The sequence below is a fragment of the Mesoplodon mirus genome (genome assembly GCF_964341445.2).
Source record: "Mesoplodon mirus genome assembly, chromosome: 8".
Lineage (NCBI taxonomy): Eukaryota > Metazoa > Chordata > Mammalia > Artiodactyla > Ziphiidae > Mesoplodon > Mesoplodon mirus.
In genome coordinates, this window is record NC_138984.1 from 19,918,121 (window position 1) to 19,938,646 (window position 20,526).

General features: G+C 45.3%; 2 protein-coding genes across 2 annotated transcripts in view; one reads left to right on the forward strand and one right to left on the reverse strand.

Annotated features, from left to right (window-relative positions):
- The window catches only part of CXCR1 (C-X-C motif chemokine receptor 1), a 40,430-nt gene that overhangs the window by 17,844 nt on the left and 2,060 nt on the right, over positions 1 to 20,526 (forward strand). The window lies entirely within an intron of this gene.
- LOC309809534 (C-X-C chemokine receptor type 2-like) lies at positions 8,535 to 10,111 on the reverse strand. Its single transcript, XM_082630690.1, has one exon. It carries the CDS (start codon positions 10,087 to 10,089, stop codon positions 9,034 to 9,036), a length of 1,056 nt encoding a protein of 351 aa, XP_082486816.1. The 5' UTR covers positions 10,090 to 10,111; the 3' UTR covers positions 8,535 to 9,033.

A 20,526-nucleotide genomic window follows, 5' to 3' on the forward strand; every position in this document is an offset into this window, starting at 1 on the left:
CACCAAAATAAACTTGAGTCTTGATCAGACTCATCTTGGGCTCCAAATTTCCAAGGACCCACCCTCAACCATTCAGATTCCTTGGGCCTGGGACTGTCACCTTACCTTAACCTTAAGCTGGGATGGTGAGTTGGATACCTTCTGTTTGTTCTTCCGGATCAATTCTCTGCGTTTGTCTACCATGCTCTATGCCCTGGGATGCTGACCAATATGGAATGCCTTAGTGGATTCCCCATCCTCTGGTTTCTGAGCTTAGCTGATAGGAGCACTGGTCGGGTATCTGTGGGCAGAAGCTTCAAGTCAGGGCATTTATTCTCCCAGCTTTGTCCCTGCTGGATGCTGCGATTGGCTCTTGTCAGATAGGCCTTATCATACAGCTTTCCCTCTGGGCTCCTGCAATGGCTTCCCTACCTCACCCCTTAGGTCTAGGGATAGTAAGAGCTCTCAGTCGTTACTGGCCTTGGGGTGCTGACCATTGCTCATTACTTTCCCCAAACCCTTCTCACACTTTTGTTAAAGGTCCCTTTATTCAATTCTCATGAGTTTGATGAATCTCTCTCTCCTTGCCCAGCTCCACTATTCCACCTGGTTCTTGCCAGGACCCGGATCCATTCAGGGCTTATCCATAAAGCTGCATTTTAAGCAAGGAGTCCATTTTAAACACGGATATAGAAATTATTATAGAAATACATTAGAAATACTGCTCCAATGGCCTTGAATGTTTCTTAGTTCTTTTTTTTTTTTTTTTTTTTTTTTTTTTTTAACGGTACGCGGGCCTCTCACTGTTGTGGCCTCTCCCGTTGCGGAGCACAGGCTCCGGACGCACAGGCCCAGCGGCCATGGCTCACGGGCCCAGCCGCTCCGCGGCATGTGGGATCTTCCCAGACCGGGGCACGAACCCGTTTCCCCTGCATCGGCAGGCGGACTCTCAACCACTGCGCCACCAGCGAAGCCCCCAAACCATATATATTTTAATGTATTTACACAAATGGATAAGCCATTTACTACGCATGCTGTTCGACTTTCATTTTTCATTCAACGTTATTTCTTGAAGATCTTCCCATGTCCGTTCATATGCAACAAACCCTCAGTATCACAGGGTATTTGTTCTAGGACCCCCCGCCATGGGTACCAAACTCCATGGATGTTCAAGTCCCTTATATAAAATAGCATTGTACTTGCATATAATTTCTGCACATCCTCCTGTATACTTTAAATCATCTCTAGATTCCTTATAATAGTTAACACAATGTAAATGCTATGAAAATACTTGCTGATGGATGGCAAATTCAAGTTTGGCTTTTTGGACCTTTCTAGAATGCTTTTTCCAAATATTTTCGATTCACGGTTGGTTGAATCCTCAGATGCAGAACCCATGGATATGGAGGGCCAACTGTAACTACTTCATTATTTTTTAAAGATTTTAAAAAACAGTTTTATTGAAGTATAATTTACTTAATATAAAATTGACCGACTTTATGGGGGCTTCCCTGGTGGCGCAGTGGTTGAGAGTCCGCCTGCCGATGCAGGGGACACGGGTTCGTGCCCCTGTCTGGGAAGATCCCACATGCTGCGGAGCGGCTAGGCCCATGAACCATGGCCGCTGAGCCTGCGCGTCCGGAGCCTGTGCTCTGCGATGGGAGAGGCCACAGCAGTGAGAGGCCCACGTACTGCAGGGGGGAAAAAATTGACCAGCTTTAAGTACATGATCTAATGATTTTCAGTAAATTTACAGAGTTGTACAACTTTTACCACAATTCAGATTTAGAGTATTTCCATCACCCCTAATAGAACCCTAGTGCCTATCTGCAGTCACTCCCTGCTCCCATTCCCAGCCGCAGGCAACCACTGATCTGCTTTCTGCCACTATAGATTTTCCTTTTCTGGGCATTTTATTTTAATGGACTCATACATGTGGTCTTCTGTCCTGACTTCTTCCACTTAGCATCATGGTTTTAACCTTATGTTTAAACCACTGCCTTCAATGTATTCCATGGTGTGGATGCACCTTCATAGTTGAACTAGCCATTTCCCTATTGATGAGCATTAGGTTGTTTCTAAGCTTTGCATTTTATAAATAAAGCTGCAACAAATAGCCTATATCCATTTGTCCACTTATGTGGGTATTTCTGTAGGGTACATTTCTAGAAGTGCAGCTCCTTGATCAGAGGGTGTGTGCACTAAAACAGATATGATCAAATTGCCTTCTCTAAAGGTTGCACTTATTTACTCTCCTAGGAGTGGTGGATGATGATATTGTCTTCTAATCTGCTGAATTCTGACCCCAGAGCTATAGGATGTAGAAGCCTCTGCCCAGCTCCCTGCCAGGGTTCCTTGAAATGATGGGAGTTGTCCCTCTGTGCTTTTGATAATGTTCTTCACAGTTTTCCCCTTTATTTTAATGATTAAAAGCATTTTTATTGTGAATAGCACACATACTACAGCTTGTAGAAAACTTATGTTTATAGCTTAAAGAATGATAGTACAATGAACCCCAGATATCTGTGATCTAGGTAAAGAAAGAGAATATTATCAGGACCCTCAAAAGCCCCAGTGTGCTCTTCCCTGATGGACTGAAACCTTAAAAAAACATGATCCAAACTTTTGTGGTAAACATTCCTTTTTCTTTAGGTTCCTTTTCATAGGTAACATATATACGTGTGAAAGATTTGTACGGAGTCCATTTAGTTCAGTTGGAACTATGCTTCACCCGATTCCCTTCCTTGCATAGCTCCAGGTTAGTGTTGGCCAGAAGAGACTTTAGTGTGGGATTTGGAGGGCAGGGGTAGGGCAGAAGCTGCATTTTTTAATGCCCTGGCAGGTCAGCGCCACTGTGACGTTGCTGTGCTTATCTGCTGGCTGCTCTTGCTGGTTTGGCTGGAAACGGGTCCACAGCCCCGCACACTCCTGAGCCAGGAGTGTGCTGATCTTTGTGATACAGGAGCCAGCTTCTCCAGCAGGCAGGCCATCCACAGCCTGAGCTTGGAGGCTGCGAGAGCCCCACACAACTTTCAGTCTATCCTCACTCTTCTCCACCTCAAGTGCATCTTTCCTTCTCAGCTGTCTGTCCTCCCACTTTCAGGTCCCAGAACCAGAAGCAAAGTCAACAGCCTGCTCTAGACTATTTAACCAGCTCCCAGGACTTCCCTGGCGGTCCAGTGGTTAAGACTCCACACTTCCACTGCAGGGGACGTTGGTTTAATCCCTGGTCGGGGAATTAAGATCCTGCATGCCACGAGGTGCGGCCGAAAAATTTAAAAAAAAAAAAAGAAAGAAATGCTGGAAACTCCTCACCATGTGAAAAGACAGGTCTATGAACCAGGAAGGGTGTTCTTACCAGACACCAAATCTGCCAGTGCTTTAATCTTGGACTTTCAGCCTCCAGAAATAAATTTCTGTTGTTTACAAACAACAAACAAACCACAACAAAAAACCAGCTGCCAATTGCTATAGTCAGATCCCTGTAACAAATCCCTCCTTCTAGTGGTTCTGCTTTTCTAAATCAACCTTGTGTGATAGAGCGTGTGTCTCAACACAGGGTTTAGTTTGGCCTGTCTTTGAACTTTGTGTTGGGCTCCGATTGCCTCTTAACTACCCTGCCTGCCAGCGCAGAATAGGGTAACCCCACCTGAGCCTGCTCCCACACTTGTGCCCCAAGCCTCAGCTGGCCCTTACCTCTAGCAGAAGATGATGGAGACTCCAAACCCCAGTGCCAACACAGATGAGTCTAGGCACTGAAGAGGTAGACTGGCCCTGCCAAGTGAGCAGAATGCTTTGAGAAGTTCATTTATTTATTCATAAGATGTCTAAAAATTTACCATTAGAAAAGCAAAATATCTGAAGAAATGAACTAGGAATTTTTATTCCAGTTCCATTACTATTTAGCCATGAGATTTTGGTCAAGTTGCTTTGCTTGGGCCTCAGTTTCCTCATTTATGTATTAAAAGAGTTGGCCTTGGGCTTCCCTGGTGGCTCAGTGGTCGAGAGTCTGCCTGCTGATGCAGGGGACACGGGTTCGTGCCCCGGTCTGGGAAGATCCCACATGCTGCGGAGCGGCTGGGCCCGTGAGCCATGGCCACTGAGCCTGCGCGTCCTGAGCCTGTGCTCCGCAACAGGAGAGGCCGCAACAGTGAGAGGCCTACGTACCGCAAAAAAAAAAAAAAAAAAGCATGCCCTGTCCTAGTGATGGCTTGGCTGGTCGATTATTTATGCCAAGACTGTCTTTATATGTGTATGCGAGAGAGAGTGTAAGAGCCAGGGATAAATATTAATAGTTCACGTAAGTACAACTCAGCCTCTGCCTCATTGCTTCTGGGCTTATTTTATCCTCTTGTTTTCCTTGGAGAACCATGTTTCCTCTAGCCCTTGTTCAGGGAGGAAAGAGCAGCATTCCTGGCACCAGAGTGGCCTCCTCCCACCGACAGACATCTCAGCGAGCCGTCCTGTCCGTTTGCCTTGTCCTGTCAGGACACCATGGGTCCCTCTGGCAACTTGGATGATTTGTAAATACACATTCCCTTGCCTTTCCCTCCTGCTGAATCGGGAGCTGTTCTGAAGACTCAGCCAGAGCAGCTAAGTCATGCTTGATCCTGAGTTTAGCCCAGTGCCTGGCAGAGTGAGCTTGGAACAAGGGATTATTGTTGCTGAATTAATCCTGCTTGTTGACTGGAAAAGGAAAAGCACTTTCGTGAGTTAGGGGAAGTGGTTACCTGCCCCCTGAGCACTGAAGCTCAGAGGTTTGCCTCTGTCTGCCTGGAGAGGCCTCTTGTCATAGCCACAGATGCTGTCTCCTTGATTTAATGGTCAGAGAGTTGTTAACATGAAAGGGATTGGAACCTGGTAAAAGTCTGGTGACAGTGAAGTTCAGTTCCCCTTGTTTCCTTACTTCCTTAGTAGGCTGCTCAGAGCCAGGGCCCCTCCTTCAGAGACCAGCCCTATGAACAGGGGCTGTGCCAGGGTGAGGCACTCTCTGTTTTGATTGTTTATATACTCAAAGCCCTAGAAGAGTAGGTTCTCAATACTGTTGAAGGAATGAGTCCAGTTCTTTGTTTTGTCTGGGTGACACAGTCATTTTCCCATTGTGCATGAGTGCCCTTTTTTTTTTTTTAATTGCCTCACTTACCCTCCTTTTTTATTTATTTTATTTTATTTTATTTTATTTTTTATTAGTTTCTGCTTTATAACAAAGTGAATCAGTTATACATATACATCTGTTCCCCCATCCCTTCCCTCATGCATCTCCCTCCCTCCCACCCTCCCTACCCCACCCCTCCAGGCGGTCACAAAGCACCGAGCTGATCTCCCTGTGCTCTGCGGCTGCTTCCCACTATCTATCTACTTTACGTTTGGTAGTGTATATATGTCCATGCCTCTCTTTCGCTTTGTCCCAGCTTACCCTTCCCCCTCCCCATATCCTCAAGTCCATTCTCAAGTAGGTCTGTGTCTTTATTCCTGTTTTACCCCTAGGTTCTTCATGACATTTTTTTAAAAATTCCATATATATGTGTTAGCATACGGTATTTGTCTTTCTCTTTCTGACTTACCTCACTCTGTATGACAGACTCTAGGTCTATCCACCTCATTACAAATAGCTCAGTTTCGTTTCTTTTTATGGCTGTTCATTGCAGCTCTATTCACAATAGCCCGGAGATGGAAACAACCTAAGTGTCCATCATCGGATGAATGGATAAAGAAGATGTGGCACATATATACAATGGAATATTACTCAGCCATAAAAAGAAACAAAACTGAGTGCCCTTTTGTCAAACCTGAATGATGGGTGTGTGTGTGGGTGGGAGAGGGGAGAGTGTGAAGGATGAGTCAAAGTGAGAGCTGCTGGTCGAGCTCAGAAGAGCTCTCTGCCTTCCAACTACCCAATCCAGCTGATTTGGTAGACTTTCTTGGCCATTCTAAGTCCCACCCTTGACACTCTTGACTCCTGTCTCACCCAAGGATACGAGAAGCACAAGATGATGCCAGGACATGTTTCCTTCCATAATACATGTTGAGCAGCAGGAGGCTTGGGCTGGGGAAGAAGGAAGAAATACCAGCCTCCATCTCGATTTTAGACCTTCTCTCTATGTACCCGATACACAACGAAGGGATTTATTTATTGTAAAGACCCTCATTCAGGACCTCTGCTCACTCTTGCCCGACCTCTCTGTAGCACTTTGGATGTTTTTTGTTGCAAGTAATGAAATACCCAACTAAAAGTAGTTTATACAAAAAAAGACATTTAATTATCTCACTTAAGAAGTTACAGGTCGGTGGTTCCAGTGGTTCAAGTTTGCCTTTTTGGTACAAGGTTTTTTGTTTTTAATTGTGGTAAAATATACATAACGTAAAATTTACCATTTTACCCATTTTAAAGTGTACGGTTTAGTGGCATTAACATTGTTGTACAGTTGTCACCATTGTCCATCTCCAGAACTTTTTCACCATCCCAAACTGAATTATGTACCCATTAAACAATAACTCCCCATTTTCCCCTTTCCCCCCAGCCCCTGGTAAACACTATTTTACTTTCTGTCTCTATGAATGTCACTATTCTAGGTACTTCATATAAGTGGAATCATATAACATTTGCGTCTGGCTTATTTCACTTAGCATAATGTTTTCAAGGTTCATCCATGCTGTTGCATATAACAGAATTTTATCCCTTTTTAAGACTGAATGATATTCCATTGTAGGGGTATATCACAGTTTGTTTATCCATTCATCTGCTGATGGATATTTGGGTTGTGTTCACCTGTTGGCTATTGTGAATAGTGCTGCTATGAACATTAGTGTACAAATATTGGTTTGAGTCTCTGCTTTCAGTTTTTTTGGGTATACACCTAGAAGTAGAATTGCTGGATCATATGGTAATTCTATGTTTAATTTTTTGACGAACTGTCACACTGTTTTCCACAGTGGCTACACCATCTTACATACCCACCAACAGTGCACAAAGGTTGTAGTTTCTCCGTATCTTTGCCAGTGCTTGTTATTTTCTTCTTTCTTTCATTCTTTTTTTTTTTTTTTACAATTGTCATCCTAATATGTGTGAAGTGGTACCTCATTGTGGTTTTGATTTACATTTTCCTAATTATTAGTGATAGGATCTTTGTTTATGTTCTTTGGAGAAATGTTTATTCTCTAATCTTTTGCCTTTTTTTTTTTTTTTTTTTGCGGTACGCGGGCCTCTCAGTGCTGTGGCCTCTCCCGCTGCGGAGCACAGGCCCCGGACGCGCAGGCTCAGCGGCCATGGCTCACGGGCCCAGCCGCTCTGTGTTTTGCCTATTTTTGAATTAGGTGGTTTGCTTGTTTGTCTGTGTTTTGCTGAGTTGTAGGAATTTTTTATAAGGATATTAATCCCTTATAGGAAATACGATGTCAAGTATTTTCTCCCACTCTGTGATTTGCCTTTTCACTCTGCTGATAGTGATCTTTGCTGCACAGAAGTTTTAAACTTTGATGCAGTCCAATTAAACTACTTTTTCTTTTGTTACCTGTGTTTTTTGGTGTCATACCCAAGAAATCATTGCCAAATCCAATGACCTGAAGATTTCCCTCTGTGTTTTCTTCTAAGAGTTTTATAGTTTTAGCCCTAATTTTAGGTCTTTGATCTGTTTTGAGTTAATTTTTGTGTATGGTGTAAGGTGAGGGTCCACTTTCATTCTGTGCATGTGGATATCTAATTTTCCCAGCACAATTTGGTGAAAGACTATCATTTCCCCATTGAATAGCCTTGGCACTCTTGTTGAAAATCGTTTGACTGTTTATGCTTAGGTTTACTCTGGGCTCTTTATTCTCAGGTTCTTTTTATTTAAAAATTAATTAATTAATTAATTAATTATTTTTTGGTGCATTGGGTCTTCGCTGCTGCTTGCGGGCTTTCTCTAGTTGCAGCAAGCGGGGACTACTCTTCATTGCAGTGCATGGGCTTCTCATTGCAGTGGCTTCTCTTGTTGTGGAAAACTGGCTTTAGACGCACGGGTTTCAGTAGTTGTGGCTTGCTGGCTCTAGAGCGCAGGCTCAGTAGTTGTGGCATATGGGCTTAGTTGCTCTGCGGCATGTGGGATCTTCCCGGACCAGGGTTTGAACCTGTGTCCCCTGCATTGGCAGGCGGATTCTTAACCAGTGCACCACCAGGGAAGTCCTCTCCGGTTCTTTATATCCTTTGGCTCCAGCAACTCGAGTGTGTTGGGCATACTTTTCATCTCATTTTCACAAAGTGGCTGCCTTGGCACCACATAGCATATCCTATAACCATATTAAAAAGCAAGAACCAAAGATATGTTTCCCTTTCTCTCTCTCTCTCTCTCTCATATCAGGAATACTTCCCAGGGGTTTCCTGGCCTCAGTAGACTTCTTAAGCAATGATGCACTGAAGCCAGTTTGTATGTGCTTGTGAAAGCAGATTATTACATTTTCTAGATCGTGTGATCTCATTGCTAAACACTGCCACCTTGAAATTGGTCATGGTGGGAGCATTTATTTACACCACAGAAGGTGGTAAATGCTACAAACCAAGACTTTTTCCCCCAGGAAAGTGATTTACCAGCACACAATTTGCCTTTAATTCTTATTTATCAGAACCAGATGATATGGCCACTGCTGGCTTAAGGAAGTCTGAGAAAGTGAGTATCTGTCATTTTCAGCCTCTCTCAAGGGAGGTGGACTTTGTTAGCAGGCAAGGAAAGGGAGAGCTGGGGAAGCAACCAATGGTGTTTGACACTAATGCCTCCCAATGGTGGGAAATTTTTGTAATCACTTCAAAGAATGTCTTCAAAGAATGTCTGCCAGAAGACAGAGTGCTGTGGTCTCAGGGGTAGGATGGACTGAGCTCTAGCAGTTGACATGGTAATTACGGTAAGAGGTGGGGGCCAGGGCTTTCGAATCCATAGCTGGGGGCCTAGTAAGGATGTGGCCTCAGCAACTTTCTGTAACCACAATGGGGGGCTGCCTGCCTTGACACAGGGCTGTGAGCAGCCAGAGGACATGCGGCTTGGGGCGGATACTGAAGGGAAGGGAGGAGCGCTGCGTGCGGTCTCAGAGGGTAGTAGAGGAAGAAGAGCCAACAAAGGAAGGCCTGCCGTCCTTGACCAAGAACTCCTTGCTGATCAGGCCATGGGTGGCCATGATCCTGAGGAGTCCGTGGCGAAACTTCTGGCCAATGAAGACGTAGATGAGAGGATTGAGGCAGCTGTGGAGGAAGCCCAGGATCTCGGTGGCATCCAGGGCCCGGCCAATGTCATTGCGGCGCTGACAGGTCTCCGCGATCACCCGGACCCTCATGAGGGTGTCTGCAACCAGGACCAGGTTGTAGGGCAGCCAGCAGAGCAGGAAGACGAGCACGACAGCAAAGATGACCCGCATGGCCCGGTGCTTCTGCCCCATGTGGGCCGCAAAGAGCGTGCGCAGGGTGAGTCCGTAGCAGATCAGCATGACCAGCAGGGGCAGGAGGAAGCCAAAGGTCTGGGGCAGGACCCGCATCACCATCCGCCATTTCGTTGTATTGGCACCCATGTCCTCGTAGCAGACTGGGCTGGAAAAGGGCGGGTGGATGGCCCTTCGGAAGACGAAGATGGGCAGGGCCAGGATCAAGGACAGGACCCAGATGCCTAAACATATGAACCTGACCCAGTGCCGCTTCTGGGTCAGCGTGCGTGTGGCATGGACAATGGCCAGGTAGCGGTCTATGCTGATGCAGGCCAGCAGTAGAATACCACTGTAGAAGTTGACTTCCTTCAGGAGTGAGACCACCTTGCACAGGGCTGTGCCAAAGATCCAGCCCTTTGCCTTGGAGGTGGCCCAGATAGGCAAGGTCAGGGCGAAGAGCAGGTCAGCCATGGCCAGGTTCAGCAGGTAGACATCGGTGACAGAGCGGCCCACCCGGCTGTATAAGATGACCAGCATCACCAGGGAGTTTCCCAGGAGGCTCAGCAGGAAGACCAGGGCATAGATGACGACCACGGCATACTTGTTGATATCCAGAGATTCCGGCTGGCATGGGGCAGAGTCCGGTAGAATAGGGGGCAGATCAGTGTTGTAGCTGTAATTATCAAAATCTCCATCGCTGTAGTTTTCCCAGTTAAATCCTTCCATATTTGAAGTAAACTTAATTTCCGGCCTAGAGAAGAGAGACGAGGGTTACTGCACAATAAATCTCCCCAGATTCTAGTCTGTCTGCTCACAACATTTAGATAGGATTCTTTGTGTTAGCTTGTATATTGCATGGAAGTAACTTTCACTTCAAGGAATGGCCACAGCACTACGGTTTTGGAGACATATTTAGTAAAACGTGATACATTTCACAAAAAGTGTCTAGTTCCCTTCAACATCAGAGAGAGGTTCTTATCACTTTCCATAACATTGCTGTCACCCAAACCATTGTTGAAACGTCCCCTTGGATAATCCCTACAGAACATGTCTTGGATCCTTGGTGGTGGGCATCTCTTACTATTGAGGCTGATTTTAATGTCAGAAACATGAGGTACCATTCAGTTCTCAATCTGGGGGACTAAGCAGGCAATCCAATTGTGTTAGATCCCTAGGAAAAGATCAAGGCTTGACTATAAACCTAAGAGATGAGTCCCTTTGTCCAACTTTCTGAAAGTTATTTTAAAAGAAGTGTTCCGGGGCTTCCCTGGTGGCACAGTGGTTGAGAGTCCGCCTGCTGATGCAGGGGACGTGGGTTCGTGCCCCGGTCCCGGAGGATCCCACATGCCGCGGAGCGGCTGGGCCCGTGAGCCATGGCCGCTGAGCCTGCGTGTCCGGAGCCTGTGCTCCGCAACAGGAGAGGCCACAGCAGTGAGAGGCCCGCGTACTGCAAAAAAAAAGAAGTGTTCTGGAAAAACAGTCTGAGTGATAGCAGCATGGAGTTTCAGGATGCTCGAGCTAAGAGAAAGTTGACTCCACTAGTACAGCCCAGAATTTTTCTTCTGAGATGCGTGGGGCCTGCTCTGGGCATACTTGTGTAGTTTGAAAAAAATATATTAAAAATCATAAGCAGGTGGCTGACTGATTCTCCACATGGGTGGAAATGTAACATTATCTTGGGAGCTCTGAACAGGCAGATTCTGCCATGTAGGGGTGAGCAGAGAAAGGCAGTATGTTCCCAGCCTAAGGAGGAGGGGCATTAGGAAGCAGAGAAGGCAGGTGGAGACACACGATCCTTGTTTTGGTGGCTTTCCAGTCCTGCTGGGGACCCTTCCTGCCTTGCTAGTAGTGCCTTCTTCCAAACCTGACTCTCCAGCATGCCCGGCTAACCTCTGTGGGCTCTGCCCTTGTTATGGGGGTAGCAGAGAGCCCTCTTTTGGGGGAAGCTGCAGCCACCCTGAAATATTATCCCAGTTTGCAGAGAGGAAGTAAAGTGACCAGCTACTGAATTAACTTCCTTTTGAACCACAAAATATATCAGCATCATGCCATTTCTTTATAACAAGATCTGGCCATCCTGTTACCCTACGCCAGTCTGTAGCCCACCTCAACATGGAACCCAGTGTTAAAGTGAAGAACATAAAGTAAAAAGGCTCAGGAACTACCTCACACTCACTTGCATGATCATAATTTAAAAAGAAGGACTATAACGATGGTGATGAGGATGTGGAGAAGTTGAACCCCTCATACATTGCTGGTGGGAATGTAAAATGGTGCAGTTGCTTTGGAAAACAGTTTGGCAGTTGTTAAGAAAGCTAAATATAGAGTTACCATACGACCCAGTGATTCCACTCCTAGTATACCCAAGAGAATAGAAAACATATGTCTGCACAAAAACTTGTATGTGAATATTCTTAGCAGCATGCAGCGAAAAAGTGGAAGTAATCCAAATGTCCATCAACTGATAGACAGATAAGCAAATTGTAGTATACACATACAAGGGAACATTATTCAATCATAAAAATTAATGAAGTACTGATACAGGCTACAACATGGATGAACCTTGAAAACATTATTCTAAGTGAAAAAAGCCAGACACAAAAGGCTTCATACTGTGTGATTCCATGTATGTGAAATGTCCAGAACAGGCAAATTGGTAGAGACAAAAAGTAGATTAGTGGCTGCCAGGGGCTGGGGGTGGGGGAGTGTTACTGAGTATAACACTCCTCAACTTACGGTGGGGTGACGTCCCAGTAAACCTATCATAAGTTGAAAATATCCTAAGTCGAAAATGCATTTAATACACCTAACCTACTGAACAGCATAGAGTAGCCTAGCCTACCTTGTATGTGCTCAGAACACTTACATTAGCCTACAGTTGTGCAAAATCATCTAACACAAAATCTATTTTACAATAAAGTGTGGAATACCTCAAGTAATTTATTGAATTCTATACTGAAAGTGAAAAATAGAATGGTTGCTTGTATGGGTAAAGAATGGCTGTAAGTGTATCGGTTGTTTATCCTCATGATTGCATGGCCGCCACCCAGCATCATGAGAGAGTATCCTATTGTACATTGCTAGCCTGGGAAAAGATCAAAATTCAAAATTCAAAGTACAGCAAAATCACTTTTGCACCATCATAAAGTTGAAAAATTTTAAGTTGAACCATTGTAAATTGGGGACCATCTGTATACAAAACCCCACTGAATTGTATACTGTAAATTGGTGACTTTTTTTTTCTAAAAATTTTTTTATTGAAGTATAGTTGATTTGCAGTGTTGTGTTAGTTTCAGGTGCACAGCAAAGTGACTCAGTTACACATACGCATTACATTCTCCTTCAGAGTCTTTTCCATTATAGGTTATCACAAGACACTGAATATAGTTCCCCGTGCTATGCAATAGGTCCCTGTTGTTTATCCATTCTACACACAGTAGTGTGTATCCGTTAATCCCAAACTCCTAATCCATCCCTTTCCCTTCCATTTCCCCTTTCATAACCATCAATTTTGTTTTCAATGTCTGAGTCTCTTTCTGTTTTTTAAATAAGCTCATTTGTATCATTTTTTAAGATTCTACATATAAGTGATATCATGTGATATTTGTCTTTGTCTGACTTACTTCACTTAGTACAATAATTTCTAGGTCCATCCATGTTATAGCAAATGACATTTTTCATTCTTTTTTATGGCTGAGTAGTATTCCATTGTGTGTGTGTGTGTGTGTGTGTGTGTATGCACATAAGATGACTTTTATAGTATGTGAATTATATCTCAATTAAAAAAGATTAATCAAAGGTAAAGAGGATTGCAAAGGAAACACAAATATTAAAACAACAATATCAACATCATCATCAACAACAACAAAGGTCCTAGGAAGCTTTTCTCTTTAGCAGAAGAAACTGTTACTGTCAATCATACATAACAAAAAAAAAGCTAAAATGAGGTTAAGGAAACTGGAGAAACAATGCCCCTTTTCCCCAGAGTGATAGAATTCTTAGCCTTCACCTTCCTGAGAAGGTATTTCTCCCCTAAGTGATGGGAGCCAGATAAATTGCCTTCTCAGCACACGGATACCACAGATAGAGCAGATTAGACCAGTCTGTGAACCTAAAAGACGTGATGATAAGTATGGGGCCCAGTCTGGCCAGGAGGCAGGGACGGTAGTGAGAGAGGTGGATAGTACAGCTGGCTCAGCCAGTGTTGCTGACGAAACCTGCGTGAAATCACTGACTCTGCAGCCCCAAGGTCAAGGGCAAGTTTGCTCAGAAGCCCAGGGTAATGTCTAATGAAGTCACAAGGTGGGTCACTTCTGGGAGCAGACGATCAGAGATGTTCTTAAGGGGACCCATGACCTAAGAGAAGGCCACCTTTGAGAGTGGTTGCAGAGCATGATGGGTGCAGAGAGCTTGTGCCCTTAGAGAGGAGAACCCCACATTTACAAGCATTGGCCGTGAGAAGGCAGAGCTGGGGCAGCCGCAGAAACTGCCTCTCAGAAGAAGCAGCAACAGCCAAGCATGTTTCACAGACAAGTCCTCATTCTGGATAATCCAGTGCTCGGCTGTGCTGGAGCTGGGCTGGAGGTGTATGGGCGAACTCCCGCGCCCAGACGTGAAGGCTCAGCTTCAGGGTCCAGAGGGAGACCATGCAAGTTAGGACAGAAGGTAGAGAACTCAGGAATGGAAACCAGGCCAGGGCAATGACCTCCAGCCACTGGAAGGTGAGGGAGGGGAATGTTTTGTTGTTGTTTGTTTGTTTTTTAATTTACCAGTCTCTGGTGAGGATGTTTTGACAGTTAAAGGGAGAAACTAAGGGAAGGGAGATACACATCTGAGATCTGCTTTGTGCCTCACAGGTACATGGGGTCGTTCGGCAATTATAAATAGACAGTCACAGCGAGGCTCAGAAACCAGCCTGTGGTCACAGAGCTTCTTTAGTGCCACAGCCCGGATTCCAACTATGTGTGAATGGCTTCACATGCTATTTTCAGTCTACAGATCTACTTCCTACAAAAAAAAAAAAAAAAAAAAATCACAGCTCATGTATCAAATATAGCTGTAAGCTAAGTTCTTGAGATATCATGAAGTTAACCTGGCTCTGGTTCACTCCCATTGTTTGAGGTTTTGTGCATTGCTTTCTTTGCTATTCCTCAGGCCCAGAACGAGAGAAACAGCCCTTACAGGAATCATAAACCAAATGCCCTTGAACTGACTGGCCCCTGCTGACCACCCAGTCATGTTCTCCGTAACCAAGCAGGAGATCCCCTCAGTGAATGAAACTGCCAGCCCCTTAATGACTCATGATAGCTCAAAAACTCATGGAAAGGATGATTCTAATTTACTTCATGAAAATGCTACATTTACAAAAGCCCAAACATTTAAGGCAATCTTTTTAACAACGGCAACACAATAATAACAACAACAAATTCAAGGTTATTTGTATACAATTCCAGTATCCTTTCTCTCTAGAAATATAATCCACATATATTTACATTTAATATAGGGGAAGAGGGCCTCAGTAGTATCTGGCTCTTCCTCAGACCCAATCCTAGCCAAGGCAGGGAGAGCCGGCTGGGTCCTCAAGAGAAGGCGGTGGGCAGCCAGTTGCCCTAGGTGCTTGTTGGACAGAGGTGTAGGCAAGAGGGGCAGAACCTCTCCCTTTGGGGATAGGGAAGCCTAGAGAAAGAATGGAGAGACTGAGGAGTGTGGGGATAAATGGAGGGGATAAATGGAGGCTGGGTGACAAGGGGGACAGAGAGCAGAGACATTCTGGAAGGGTGTTCCAAGACTTACCAGGATTCTGGCCTTGTCACCTGTGGGACACCTCCAGGAAGGCAGATGTGCCTGATACAAAGGGCGGCGGTGGTGAGAACACAGTGGAGGAAGTGAGTGGTGGATTAGATTGCTCAATTCTGGGGTGGAGCCCCTGAGGGTGTGGGATGCCTTTGATAGCTTGAATAATTAATTCCCAGGTCAACTCTTTGATAACTAGTAGTCATTTTATTAACTGGCAGAGTTCACACTGGGAAGGGGCCTGTGGGGTTTTTCTAGCCAATCTTTCCATTTCACAGATGAGGAAACTGAGACCCACCCAAAGGAAGTAGTTGGCCCAGGACGGCAAGGATTTCTCTTATCTTTGCCCTGAGCTCAGCAGCCCCTGGCTCTTTCAGCCACCCTGTCTTACTCTCCCCACAATCCAGCAGTCTCGGGCACCCCATGCTTACAACCCAGCAGCGTTACTACTCTTAAACATCTTTCCATCTCAAAGGGGAACAGCTCTTTAAGGCAACAGAAACGGAACTAGCTTCTGGTGCGCCTGGTGGCTTTCTTCCCTGTACTTAATGCCTCTTGTCTCCATCCCATCCACCCTGGGCATCCTTAAAGCCTCACAGGATTCCTTCTCCATGCCATACCCCTTTGAGAACTCCCACCCCCAAATGGGGGCCCCGTTCTACCTCACCTGGTCTTTCACCTCCCTCCCCAACCATCTGCTCTGACCGCATGCCTCTCTTAGGGCATTGCTATTTTTTCTTAGCTTGTCCACTTGGAATTGGATCTGCAGTAGCTACTACCTTTGGAACCAAGACCATCTAATTTGGAAAGAAAACCATTTGATAAAAGTTAAAATCCCACCCAAGTTCAAATACATTTTTGAAAACAGTGTTGAGTGACACCAAGAATATATTTTGTCACATTTGCTGTTGATAATAATTGAAAGGATAAATCCAGGCAGAGCAGTGAACACTAATTCACTGCTCCCTCCTAAGCCCCCACCCCAGTGACTGAAGCCTCAGTCCCCTCCACTACTCCTTACCCTGACCTGTTGCTCCATGCATCCCAGGGCCCACACAGTGCTCAAAGCCTATGGCAAACTCATCTAAGCTGCTGACCCCTAGGCAAGAACCTTTGAGTCCAGCTATTTAGCAAACGTTCTTTGTCACCTTTCTCTTTTCCACGCTGGAGAACACAGTGACTCCTGGCCAGGTGAAGCTAAACCCAGGCAGAGGCCCAGGACACACGGAGAGAAGCCATGAGAACAGCAGTTAAGAACTCTGCTAGCCTAGCAACTCTGGGCAAGCAACTTTTCCTTTCTGAGTCTCAGTTTACTCATCTGTAAAATGAGGCCAATGATAGAATCTAACTAATTGGGTTGTGCTGAGGATGAAATGAGGGATTACCTGTAAAGCCCTTAAGACACATATAAAGCACGGTGTTAGCATTTATCGTTGTGATTATTATTACTGAAATAGTTAATTAGCTAATAGCATGGGGTCTCTCCCACTACATCCCCAAGCAAGAGAAAGCAGTGGGTCTGCTTTCGGGGCTGACTTCCAGGTACATCTTAATTTCCTTTAACCTGAATAGCGTTAGTCCCATTAGCTCTAATGTTGAGTGCCTGCTAAGGCCTAGCTTCCAGGGAAAGTGCTTTTCAGAATCTGTATCATTTAATCCTCACAACAACCCCATGGAGAGTGCACTTTCTGAATGAGGAAACTAAGACTCCGGAGTTAGGCAACTTACCTAGAGTGACGCAGATGAACTGACTTTTAAGCAGTTTTTGAGACTTTTTTTTTTTTAATCTGACTTCAAATCTGCTATTGTGTCCACTGCAGTGTGGGGCTGAGCTCCACTAAGTACCTCTCTGTCCCAGACAACAGGGTGTGCAAAGGGCAGCCCAGATTTGACATTTCCTAACCATCCTACTTCTTGATTTTCATTAGATTGATTTCATTTCCACTGAGCCCACAGCAGGCCTACCAACGGTGGGGTGAATACAGAACCGGCATCCAGTCCTGGTTCTGCTGTTAATGGTCAGGGTGAGCTTGGGCAGGTCATTTCTCTCTGTGCCTCAATGTGGTACCCTGGAAAATGAGATTAGCCCCATGTGGCTACTTAAATTTAATATGTTTGTAAAAGCACTTCATATTTATATTTGAAGTGCGTTATACTGTGCACTTAAAATTTTTTTTATTTAGTTTTGGCTGCGTTGGGTCTTCGCGGCTGCGCACGGGCTTTCTCTATTTACGGCTAGCGGGGGCTACTCTTCGTTGTTGTGTGCAGGCTTCTCAATGTGATGGCTTCTCTTGTTGCAGAGCTCAGGCTCTAGGCACGCAAGCTTCAGTAGCTGTGGCATGCAGGCTCAGTAGTTGTGGCACATGGGCTTAGTTGCTCCGCAGCATGTGGGATCTTCCCGGACCAGGGCTCGAACCCGTGTCCCCTGCATTGGCAGGTGGATTCTTAACCACTGCGCCACCACGGGAGTCCCTTAAATTTAAATTGATTAAAATAAAATAAAAATTTAGTTTCTCATTTCAAGTGCTCAATAGCTACATGTGACTAGTGGCTACCATATTGGACAGTGCAGATACAGGGCCTTTCCATTACTGTAGAAATTTCATGTGCACCGTGCTGTCTTGGCGCAGACTTATTTTGTGTCTGCAGTTTACCACCTCAGTTCTCAGGGGACTCAAAGGAGGAGACTGAAGTTTCCAAATTCCTTCTGTCAGAAATAGTCCCCAGCAGCCCGAGGACCGAACTGCTCACCTACCTGTTGCTGCTGCTACAGCTGCCGTGTTATTGGAGTGCCCACTGATGCCTCCTCTGCGACTCAGGGCTTGACAGCTGTCACAGTTGTTGCACAGGAAAAAAGCAAAGCAGGCTTCACTTGGAAAGTTCTGACCCAGGGCTGCTGAGGGGGAAATCCAGGAGGCCCACCAGAGGAGGTGTTCCCACAGAGGAACAACGAGGTCTGTTCTGAGACTCTGACTGAAGGCCAAGCCTCCTCCTGGCAACCGTGTAATGAGCGCTGGGAATTTTCAGGCCTTCTTGTCTAAAGGCTTCTGCAAGAGCCTGCCAGTCTGAAGGTGGAGGTTTACCTAGTCTACCTCTGTCTCGTTTTCAACGTACACCTCCTTCTTTACAAGGGAGATGCAGGCAACCCCAGCCCCCAGCTGACACGTAAGCCGGACTCTGTGTGTACACTTCTTCCTTCCTTCTACGAGCAGCGTGAGAAGTGTTCTTCCTTCTCTTTAGGTCCTGCACCTGGCCGTGGGACCCCGCTGCCTCTCACGTCCTTGAAGGTCTTGCCTCGTGCACCCTCTGCTTCTCAACCACCTCTTTCCCTGGACTTGCATATGTCTTTCTCTCCCTCCCTCTGTTCTAGAACTCCTTTAGCGACCACTCCCCCTGGGCCCTCCGCTTCACAGGCAAGCTTCTTGAAAAAGCAGTGAGCAGTTGCCTTTTCCACGTTGCCATCTTCTTGTTCACTGTTCAACCCACTGCAACCAGCTTCCTGCCCACTGTACTGAGGAAACAGCTTTTGCCAATGTTCCCAGTGACCTAGGGTTGCTAAATCCAGTAAACTCTTTTCTTAAATAAAGCTGTTTTAATATTATAAAAATAAACTGTGCATAGTGTAAAGAAAACAGGTGGTAAAAAGCATATAAAGTAATATGTGATACTCTTCCATCCTTCTGTTCACCTGTATCTTGTGAATATTTTTCCAGACTTCCCCCATGCACATACAAACGTGTTTTTTCCTTCTTTAATAAAATAGTATCTAACTAGTTATATTGTTCTGCACTTTAACAATGTATTATATACCTATTTCACATCAGTACATATAGATCCATCTTACTCTTTTCAGTGATGACATAATGGCCCATGGCAAGGACATAACCTGACTTATTTGACAGTTACCTTATAGATGAATATTTAGGTTCTCACTATGAACATTTTTGGATATCGGTCTTTGGAAACTTGTACGAGTGTTTCAGTAGCTTAAGTATAATTTTGCTGGGTCATAACTGTGCATGTTGATATGTTGATAACTACTACTCATTGTGCTTCAAAAAGACTGTTGCAGTGTATTCTCCTGTTATCAGTTTATAAAAGGGCCTGTTACCCTGTCTACTCATACTGTCTCATACTTGTCAATCATGGTAAAATATCTTCTCCCAGCCTGCTGTATGCTTTTTAACTGTATTTACGGTGAAATGGATACCGTTCAAGCCTTATCTTATTTGATCTCTGAACCATTTAACCCCACTGATCCCATTGTTTTCTTATTTCTCAGAGAACTTCTCTTGGTCTTATTTGTTACTTTTTTTCTCAATTCATTCCTCAAATATGGATGTTCTTCAGAGTCTGCCTCGGTCCTCTTCTCTACCTGTTCTCCCTAGACTAGCCCACCTGCCTCCTTGGCTTCAGCCCCCACCCAGTATCTGCCAGTGTCTCCTACACCTATAGTTCCCAGCTTCTCTTCTAAGCTTCTCTTTAAGCTCAAATTCTTACATTTAATCACTTCATGAATCTCCCCTGAGGTCCCACAGATGCTGCAAACTCAACATGTAGAAAACCGGTCTCACGGAATTCCCTGACACGGGTGCCCCTCCTCCTTAACCTGGAAACAGGCGTGCCCCTCACGCTTGCCTTGCTCTTCCTCTCCACGGAGGCCATCTCCTTAACATCTCTCTTGATTATCTCTTCCTCACCGTCTTCACTGATGATGTTAGGTCCCGCTTTATTTTCTCTTGCCTAAACTACTGCGTTCATCATGGGATGGCTGTGATTTCAGAGCTAGACTGTCTGTGTTAGGATCCCAGCAATGTCAGTGGTTGTAGACCTCAGGCAAGTTATTTCATCTCACTGGACTCAGTTTCATCATCTGTAAAATGGGGATAATGAGAGCACCCACTGCATGGAATTGTCATGTGGATTAAATGAGTCTATATTTATAAAGCAGTTAGCATGGTGCTTGGCACTGTTGGTTGCTGCTGCTACTTCTACTACCAACATTACCAGACCACTATTTTCCTAAACGCTCTCTGTGTCGAGTCTTTCCTCCCTCAATCCATCCTCCACTCTCTACCAGAACCACCTTCCTAAAATGTGAATTTGAGGGAATTATCTGGTAGTCCAGCGGTTAAGACTCAGCGCTTTCACTGCGGTGGGCCTGGGTTCGATCCCTGATTGGGGAACTAAGATCCCACAAGCCACGTGGTGCGGCCAAAAAAAAAAAAATGTGAATTTGATCACCCTCTTTCCCTCTTGCAACCCTTCAAAGACTCCCGTTGCCCTCAGGCAGAGTCAAATTCCTGATATGGCACCTGACGCCCCTGCCTCTGACCCTGTGTGCTTCTCCAGCCTTATTTCAGGCCATGC

Coding starts and splice junctions, on each gene's coding strand:
- LOC309809534 (XM_082630690.1), bottom strand. CDS start 10,089: ATGGAAGGATTTAACTGGGAAAACTACAGCGATGGAGATTTTGATAAT.